The 9872-nt window shown below is 29.7% G+C and overlaps 1 protein-coding gene across 2 annotated transcripts; it reads right to left on the bottom strand.

Annotated features, from left to right (window-relative positions):
- Window positions 1–263: 263 nt before the first annotated feature.
- LOC136077021 (uncharacterized) lies at window positions 264–9370 on the bottom strand. Of its 2 annotated transcripts, none has more exons than XR_010636775.1 (2): window positions 8698–8834; window positions 264–546 (listed from the first exon to the last, which is right to left on the bottom strand). XR_010636775.1 is itself a non-coding variant. In XM_065791316.1 (2 exons), exons 1-2 carry the CDS (start codon window positions 8916–8918, stop codon window positions 6912–6914), a joined length of 1584 nt encoding a protein of 527 aa, XP_065647388.1. In that variant the 5' UTR covers window positions 8919–9370. The 2 variants fall into 2 exon arrangements, 1 of the variants encoding a protein (XP_065647388.1); XM_065791316.1 differs by lacking the exon at window positions 264–546 and adding an exon at window positions 6912–8274 and having other exon boundaries at window positions 8698–9370.
- Between the last annotated feature and the right edge of the window lie 502 nt (window positions 9371–9872).

Here is a 9872-nt window from a genome sequence, read left to right on the forward strand (position 1 = left end):
GACCATTTTGGACGTCTAAATGGACCATTTTGGACGTCCTTGAACGTACAATGGATGTCCGTGTGCCCATTGGGAAGAGCGGGGTTGTGTTTTTTGCATTCGAGAAGGTATGCCTGATTTTATTTATATAAAGTCATATCAGGGTTAATGAATAGAAAAATGTAATCTACTCTGTTGTTGGCGAAGCGTTAAAAAGTGGAGGCTTGTTTAAGAACTTTGTTTCTAGTTGATTGGTTCGTGAGGACCACTATTATTTGACAGGGTTGTTCAGGGTTTGAGACGGAAATGATTTACAATTAAAGACTTATTTGTTCCCAATGATAAATATTTTTTCTACTTTAGTTCTGTCTTGAGCTTTTGCAATTAATGGATTGGTACTGGAAAATTTTGGTATGAATGCATGCCATAAAAACTTTCAAGTTAAAGTAATTTCATTATTATTTTTTTCCTCGTCTGGTGCTTCTTTACATATTTGCTTCACATTTTTACGTCGTTCTACTCTGTCTGTTCCGTTCACATATAGTGTTGAAACCCAATCTTTAAAACCTAAAATATAATGTATGTATAAATATAATGTACGTATAATTATAACATAAAATAAAATATATAAAAGTAACATACATAATGCTTGAGCAGCTTAAATAATAGTTTTATTCTAAATTTAAACTGTTTTTAAGTTTTAATACCGTTAATAAAGTTTTAATAAAGTTAACAAAGTTTTTCACATAAACTATTAAAGTTGAGCTGTTTGTTGACAATTGTTTTCAAGATAATTGTTTTCAATTGTTTCTTCCTGTTTAATGAAGATTTGCTTCATTAAACAGGAATAAATGATATATTCATATTTTCTTCTACATTCTTCTGAAAAGAAGAGAAAATCTTTGTCATTTCCAAGAAGTTCTGATAATCTAATATCTGGTTGCTTTTTTTGTTTAGTTAGTGACCAAACATTCCACCATGGAATAATAAAATTATGCCAAAGGCATAATTTTATTATTCCAAACTAAAACAAATACATAACTAAACATAAGTTGCCTAAAGCTTTTGGTTGGTGGGGGCTTCTCACGTGCACAAGACTCAATAAGTTTTAATTTTACTTTTGAGACATTAATAAAATTGAACTAGTTGAAGGAACTAAAATAAGAAATAAGCTAATTTAATAAACCTGGTTAATGAATCGGCTGATTTGCGGGAAGAAGTCATTGATAAAGAAGATACAAGTTAAAATGACTCAAATGACAGCTAGAATATTGATTTCAATTGAAAAGGTACAAGCATATGACCGTTTTCAATTACCAACAAAGAACATAGCTGAGAGAACAGAGCGACGTAGCTCTATAGGATTTTTTTTATGAAGTTACAAAACTTTGAATGCTCAAATGTTGTCAACTAATTTATTCAAACTATAAAAATGCAGTGCTTTATTTTGAGAGTAAATGACAATAATTAAAAAAGTCTGACATTGAATGCAGGACTGGTAGTTAGATAGTTTAAACATTCCAACTAAGTTTATAAAAGTAAAATGTACAAAGAATTAGAAATGAAACCAGTTGAGACCAATTTTCAGCTGCCATATTGTATTAAGCATCGTTACACATAACAACACTCGATATTGAACTTGAACTTGATTGTATATGATAAAACAAAAAAACAAGTTAAGTTAAAATTAATGGAATTATATATTTTAGCAAAATAATGTAAATTATGAAGACTATTTAGATCACACTAATTTCACTTTGCAGGCTTTCTTCATTGCGAAACTAGAGATTAAATTTTCTTACATTAAAATCTTGGCGAGATCGTTTTCAATTGAAATCACCATAAGGTTAGTAAACCATTCTTCAGTCATAGCTGATCGAAATTTGGATTTGTTGAAAGCAAGCTTACTGAAAGTAAAAAGCTATTCTTCAGCCACTGATATCAGAAATGCAGATGGAAGGAAACATTGACTAAAGACCTTTCTGGTAGATTCCGTTAGAAAAAAGATTCTATTTGTCTTAAAGAACTTGATTACTTGAGAACATTTAGATGACGAATTTCTTTAATCAAGTCTTCCACTTTTACATCATTTAGGTAGAGATTTGCCACGGGCTTTACTTTCTTCAGACAAAGTGTTTCTTTATCATTGGAAGGAGAAAGAGACCTCGTTGATGCATAGGAGAGCTTTGAATCAGAAAGAAGTAAAGACAATAAATTCAAATGATTGAATTCACTTTTTGAGTGCCTTAATAAAGCCAGTTAATGATCTTCTAGATCAAGTTCTTTAAGAAATTGCAGACTTCAGTACTTCTTTTGGTCGTTTCGACATTGGCCGCACAGCTTTATGCGTGCCTCCATCTTGTTTGAGACTTTTGTCGAAGGGCACTCCCCTTGCCTCACGCAAAATTTTTCAGCGCATAAAGCTACCACTAAAAAGGTTGTAAAACAATTGGATATTGCCAAAATAGTTCTTGACTACAGTAGAGAATTCCGCAGAATGAACGCCAGCTAAATTGAGGCTATAAGGTAATTTTCTCGAGAAAAAATTCTCCAATCAAAAATGATGGCCTACACTCCTCTATACACACTGGACATGTTAGCCTCATCACCATAGCCCTGGTCTATACAGTTCTTTAAACCATTTGACTTTGATTAAAAACGTTTACAATTAGCTTTGCAATGTCAAAACTCTTTTTTCTCTCCAGATATTCTACCTTTATAAAACGTTCCTTTATTATCCAAAGGTTGTCAGATTCTAGGCGGACAAATTGAAGAAAAAAAGGTTTGTTCTGTATGAACTACATAAGGAGTTTCATCGCCAACAACGGAAAAATGAATGGCTGTGTGGATTTCTTTGACCATAGCAGCGAAAAAAATTTCCCCACACACGCCATAATGACCTCATTTTGAGTTCTCCAGCTCAATAGTGCGCTTGCATCCTTGTTCCTTGTTTTTGTTGTTAAGAAACTTCTTCTAGATGTTACTGGAGTGTCATACTGCGTTTCTCCAAAAGCTCATAAGTGGCTAAAAAAATTACCATTATTATCCTCGTCCAGCAACCTACACAAATATAGCATAACATTGAAATAAAGATTACATCTAGAATAATATTCTAAGCAACATTATAAATGATTTATGAATATAAACTTTAAACACATTTCAAAAACTTAAATTTCTTGAAGCTAAATGGAGAAGGACGTAAAGGACACAGCGTATAATTTCATAACACTTAGGTGCCTCATTTCTTATTAACTTTTTAAGTTCTGAATTGATTACAGTTTAATTTTTTAAGGTTTCAAAAGCTGATTTCCAGACGATGTAGTGATTTCTGTGCATTAAACTGGTGGCTTTCAAATTTTCTCCTAGTTTTCATCAATTAATTTTTATTCCGCTATTCCACATAAGAGGAAGCATTGAAATCCAGGGTTAAAATTTTGCTTTTGTCAAAAATAGAGCAGGGAAAATAAACGAAAGCTTTGGCAGTTCTACTCCAAATAACCCAGCATTCAATAGCGGAATTTCAGTGAATCTACATAGGCCTTTTGAGCGGTCCACTGTAGTTTTGCTCATCGGTTACTTAATGTAATTAAGCAAAACTCTACATAACCGCTCAAAAATGCTTATATAGGTCTACCTCAAATCTACTAAATCCACCTCAAATCCACTAAATGTTTGCTGGGAAGCCAGTCTCTGTTGATCTTTTTTCCGTTGAGAGAAGTTTTGTAAAAATCGGAGGCACGAACTATTTTGTTTATAGAATCTCTAGGAAAAAGTGCCGAATTTTAGGTGGTCCATTTAGTATGACTTGCTCGATGCATTGGGTCGTGCTCGATGACCGTAACATGATCGATTTTAAATAAAAATCTCTATCACAAATTAAATAATTAAAATAAATTTACTCATTCGAACAGATGAGCAATTTTTTTTGGTGGGACTAATTCACTAGAATATGTTTACATGCGACTATTAAAATAATAAGAAAATTTAACTTAACACAATTAAATTTTACTTATATAAAACAATTTAAAAAATGAATAAATTCTTTTACCAGTGTTTTGTATATTAAAATGACAACACTGCAGCTCAAAATAAAACTCAGTGATGCAAGAACCAAGATTTTGGGGATTTTAAAATTAAGAATAAACACGTTTTATCCACCCCGGTTTTCACTGATATGTAACATACATGAATACAAAACAATTTTTTAATAACTTTTTAATCGTTATTATCACTTTTAATTGCCTATTTCAGGGGCGGATCTAGGATTTATTTCTCCTTTAGCAATTTTTTTTTGAAAAAATGACCACCCCCAAGCTCCATAACCAAATTCCTCCCAGATACCAAATAAATACTATCCCTCCTCCATTAATTATTCGTAAACTCCCCTTCCCTATTCACTCGGATTCATATTTTTAAAAAGTTTCCATTTCCCAGGTGTCGGGAGCTACCAAAGCAATGCAACGCTCCTCCTATGGGACCACCCTATTTGCATAATTTGAAAAGATTTTTTTTGAAGTCATTGAGACTTGGCGAAGCATCCTTTTATAAAAATAAGAACGCAATTTCTTTAGTAATTTTAATTATAATAATCTCAGTGATGTTGAGATTAAAATCAGCGCTACCTTCAGCGCATCATATAGCATCAGCGCTAACAATGGTATTTTTATATTTGCCGATTTTTAGCCAATTTTGAGGATTACTAATATCATTATTCACATATGACCAAAGATATTTTTCTACAGTCAAATAATGGATTTAATGGAACTTTAATTATTCTGCTTATAAAACTATTTACCTTTTTAAACTATTCATTAAGTTGCAAAATGAAAAGAAAACCAAGAGCTTTATAATTAAAGACAATTTTTTAAATTAAATATAACAATTAATATTTAATATAACATATATATATATATATATATATATATATATATATATATACATATATATATATATATATATATATATATACATATATATATATATATATATATATATATATATATATATATATATATATATATATATATATATACACACATATATATATATATATACATACATATATATATATATATATATATATATATATATATATATATATATATATATATATATATATATATATATATATATATATATATATATATATATATATATATATATATATATATATATATATACATACATATATACAAGTAAAGTTTATACAAACTCTGAATCACTGAAGCGTTCGTGTTCTCACGAAAGGCTTAACTTACGATTACCATTTCTTTGCACTAATTTTTTAATAACTTCTTGAGTATCTGGAACTATGTCTCTATGTGTATACATCAATGCTAAACCATTCAAACGATCTCCAGACATAGTTGATCTTGACCAGGTTTTCAATCTGCGAAGATTTGAAATAGATCTTTCACAAGAACATGTTGTCACATGTGAAGTTGCTAATAACTGCAAACAAACAAAAATATTGGCAAAAGTTTTAATACATGAAATTGACTTTAGAGTATCAGACACATTGTTTGGAATGGGATAATTAGTGGTAGTCCAGTATATCTCCCAAAGACCACACTCTGCTCTAAAGTTAATGGATTTGGCAAATCTTCAGAAAAAAAATCTGAAAAAATCTTAAAGCTCTCCCTCCAATTATTTTTTACTGATGGACCATTTAGCAAAGAAATTATTTTATCAGGGATAATACTCAAGCCATGGAACAAGGTTATATTGTTATTGCAAAACCTATCAGAAAGAGCTAAATCTAAGTGATCAACTACAGGGATGGTTAAAACGCGTTTAAAATATTTTGATGTATTCTCTGCTGGATGATTATCGCATTGGATTTGCCTCCCAACAGCTCTTCTTCGACATTCATCAACCCCAATTTGTTCAGCAATAACTATGGCATCAAGATAACACTTATCATGAAAACTATCAATTTTGTTTTTAATAGTCGTAATTCTATTAGTCAAGTAAAAAATAAGATCTATACAGGTTTGAATATCTAAACTGCTAGATTGTAACATTTTAGTAACTACATGTGTTTCATCAAAAACAGCTCTAGTCACAACCAAAGAAACAATAAATTCAAAGGTGGTAATCAATTTAAATAAAGATGTAGCTGTTTGGGAGTATGCCCCAAACTTATTTCTGTCATTGCTTATGGCTTCAAGGGAATAAACTATTGGAACATACAACTCCTGAAATGTGTCTAATCCATCTATTCTTTCAAGCCACCTAGTTTGACAAACATTTCTTAGATTTTTGTTTTTTTTATCAGGACAGCGTTCTGAAACCATTGTCTCAAGGATAGAATTTCTTTTAATAGAAAGATTAAAATAATAATAAACCTCTTTTATGTGGTTCATTGCATTACAGAGAAATTGAACTTCGCAAGAATTACACACAACTAGATTCAATCGATGGCTAAAACAATGAGTGTATAAAGCCTTGTTGTTTAACTTTAAAATTCGTGCAGCAACTCCCTTTTTTGTTCCAGCTACAGCTCCAGCACCATCATAACCTTGGCCTTGACAATTAGTAATATCTAAACCTAGGGATGCGATGGTGTCTAAAATGTTAACAGATAATCTTTCCCCATCTAAACCATTGTCGTTGTGTATAAATTTAACAAAGTCTTCAACAATGTTATTACCACTGTCAACATAACGCAACACTAAAGACATTTGTGATTTGTTTGAAACATCAATGGCTTCATCTGATAAAATAGAAAAAAATTTGGCAGTCTTTATATTGGAAACAATTTTATCGGAAATTATCTCACCACAACAGCATATTATTTCATTCTGCATAGTTTTTGAAAGATATGATGCATTTTTCTTGTGGTTTTTAAGATGATTTTCTAATTCAGTATCACTGCCTCTAACACGATAATTAAGAATCTCCATGAAGTTTCCAACATTACAAGAGGTACTTTATTGCCCAACTTCTGAGTGATACTGAGAGTCATCATTATGACCTCTTAGAGCAAGTCCTTGACGGCCACATAAAATAATAGTATCAATTATCGGCCCAAGTTTTTTTTTATTCTCAGATATCTTTGCAAGGGTGTTTTGATCTATGATATCATAAATAGGTTTTGTATCACCAGCAGCTTGCCTCATAACATCATTAAAAAGGCTTTGCGTTTGAGAATGCAAACCATTCATGTTCGGATCACAATGGCGTTTTAAGGCTGGGAAAGCATCATTAAAATTTTTCAGTGGTTCTTTAAACAACACTGAAACCTTGTAATTCTTTGTTGGAAAATCATCTCCAAATAATACACATGGCAAGCAAAATCCACCATTTAATTTTTGAGAATAACAAAGCCAAGAAAATGTCTCTAGCCATTTCATTGAAAACTTTCTATTGTTTTTGCCTTGTGGAAAATTGAAAGAATTATCTGGGATAAACACATTCTTTACTAAATGAAGAATTTTTTGACAAAACAGCATTTTGTTACATTGTAACTCTCTTCGTTGTTCTTGAAAATTTGCAACATCAAACTCGTCAAAAGATTTATTAACAAAGTCAATTGAGCTTTCAACATTAGGTACAATCAAACATTTAATGGTATCACCACTGAAACTATCTTTGGCAGACAAATCTAATTCAGATATTGTTGAAAGTTTAGTAGCTCCTTTAGAAGATAAAAAATTCAAAAACAGTTGCTTTTTTTCCTTTGTTGGAGTTTCATCAAATTTTATTAATTTGGCTGGCATCATAAAAGAAATAAAATTTCTTTTACGTGACTCTTTAAAATCATAAACAACAAGCGGTACAAAATGATTGGGTGTAAAAGCAAACCCTGATGGTAACATACCTATCCGACAGAACATTATATTTATTACTTTGTTTCTTGTTGGCTTCAACTTGTTAACCCTTGGTTTTATTAATCTGTTAAATGCAAAAAAAAACCGATCAAGTCCAAATTCAGGATAATGACAAAAAATTTGTGAATTGACAACAGATGAAAGGCCTAAGATACACATAAAAGATGACCATTGATTTTCAAAGCAGTTATTAATTGCTTCGGACCAAACACATTGTTTATTTTTAGTGATATCTTGATCAACAACAATTTTAGACAATGTCATCTTTAAAATGTTATCATAAGAAAAAAAATTATATTTACCACTGTTAATTATATCATTAAATATTGGATGTTTTGAATAAAAATCAGCATTAATAAACAATTCCATTGAGGTCAGAACCCTTAAAATATCAACTAATAAATTATTTCCTACAATAACTAATGATACTGAGCAGTAGAGACAGTTACCAGATGAAGTTGATCTAAAATGAATTTAAAATCTTACTTTTACAATTAAAAATTACAATACTTACATATATATATGAGGCTTTAATATTACAGATTTCTTGATATATATATATATATATATATATATATATATATATATATATATATATATATATATATATATATATATATATATATATATATATATATATATATATATATATATAAATATCAGGAAATCCGTAATAATAAAGCCACAAAGTAGCTTTTGCAATTGATTTATAGTTCAGATTGAAACATTAATTTATAATCTGTAAAATTACCTTATGCTTTGTTAGCAAAATATAAACAACATGCTGTGCATATTAAAACCTCTGATTAACTTAATGTAAAAAAAGCAGTATTGCTTTATTTACATTAAGTTATTTAATTTGTAGTATAAGCAAATAATAACTTACAGAATAGGTACAAGTTTATTCGATTTTGCATTTTTGCTTAAGTATGCTTCTGCGCAGATATTTCGCTTTAGATGAACTTGATTAATTAATAAATGCAAGTTTTCTTGAGTTAAAAAACATAGAGAATCAACTTCAAGGGTCAACTTCTTGTTAATCTCCTCAAGAGTTACTATATCGCTTCTTTCTAAAGCAATTCGTACATTATCAAAAATATTAGACATCTTAATTTAGAAATTCCAAGAGCAAAAACCCTAACCTAATCTGACAGATTTATTTTTATTTCCTGACTATTTATGCCTAAGTTATAACCCAATCGACCAAATTTTAATTTAAGCAACCATATTTTATTTATTTCCAGACTATTTATGTCTAAACTAAAACCCAACCGGCCAAATTTTAACCCGATCAGGCTAATTTTTATAATTTCCAAACTTTTTAAGCCTCATAATAGGCGAAATTTGTTTCTCGTTATGCATAAAAAAGCCACTCGCCTAATCATAGTTTTTAACACTATCGCTCATTTCCGCGGTTTGCAACCTTGTTGTTTGCCAACTTTGTGCAACCGTAAAGAATAAAAAATTCTGAAGTTTCAAAAATGTAAAGTAAGGTACACTTTAATTATAATACAATACTTAGGCGGCCGCCTAATCTGCCGTACTGTAGATCCGCCACTGTATATAAGTACACAAAAATAAAAATTTTGCAAAAAATAATCCAATTGTAATTGAAGACAAGTTTTTTTCCATTAGTCACCACACATGAAACATATTTCAAAATAAAATAAAAAGTATATGAGGTGGTTTTACGTGATTCCCTTTTTCTCTTCTAAAAGCTATTTTGGGCTTTTATATTTATGTTATTATATTAAATATATATTTTTTTATTATATTTATAAGTACATACATATATATATATATATATATATATATATATATATATATATATATTTTGTAGTTATATTTGATGTCATGCCAATTTTAAAAAATATACATACATATATATATAATATATATATATATATATATATATATATATATATATATATATATATACAACCCTTAGATGTTGTCCGAAAGTTTTTTCGATATTTTGTTGACAAAAAGTAAAAATTAAAATGCAAGACCGGAATTTTTTTTTTTTTAATAATGATAGACTGCCTGCCCCAACCAAACCCT

This window comes from Hydra vulgaris, chromosome 02 (assembly GCF_038396675.1).
Source record: "Hydra vulgaris chromosome 02, alternate assembly HydraT2T_AEP".
Lineage (NCBI taxonomy): Eukaryota > Metazoa > Cnidaria > Hydrozoa > Anthoathecata > Hydridae > Hydra > Hydra vulgaris.

Bases quoted from the DNA above. Each gene is read 5' to 3' on its own strand.
- LOC136077021 (XM_065791316.1), bottom strand. From the start codon at position 8,918: ATGTCTAATATTTTTGATAATGTACGAATTGCTTTAGAAAGAAGCGAT. The intron at 8,275-8,697 runs GTAAGTTATTAT...AATTCATTTTAG, and splicing joins AATAAACTTGTACCTATTCT to ATCAACTTCATCTGGTAACT.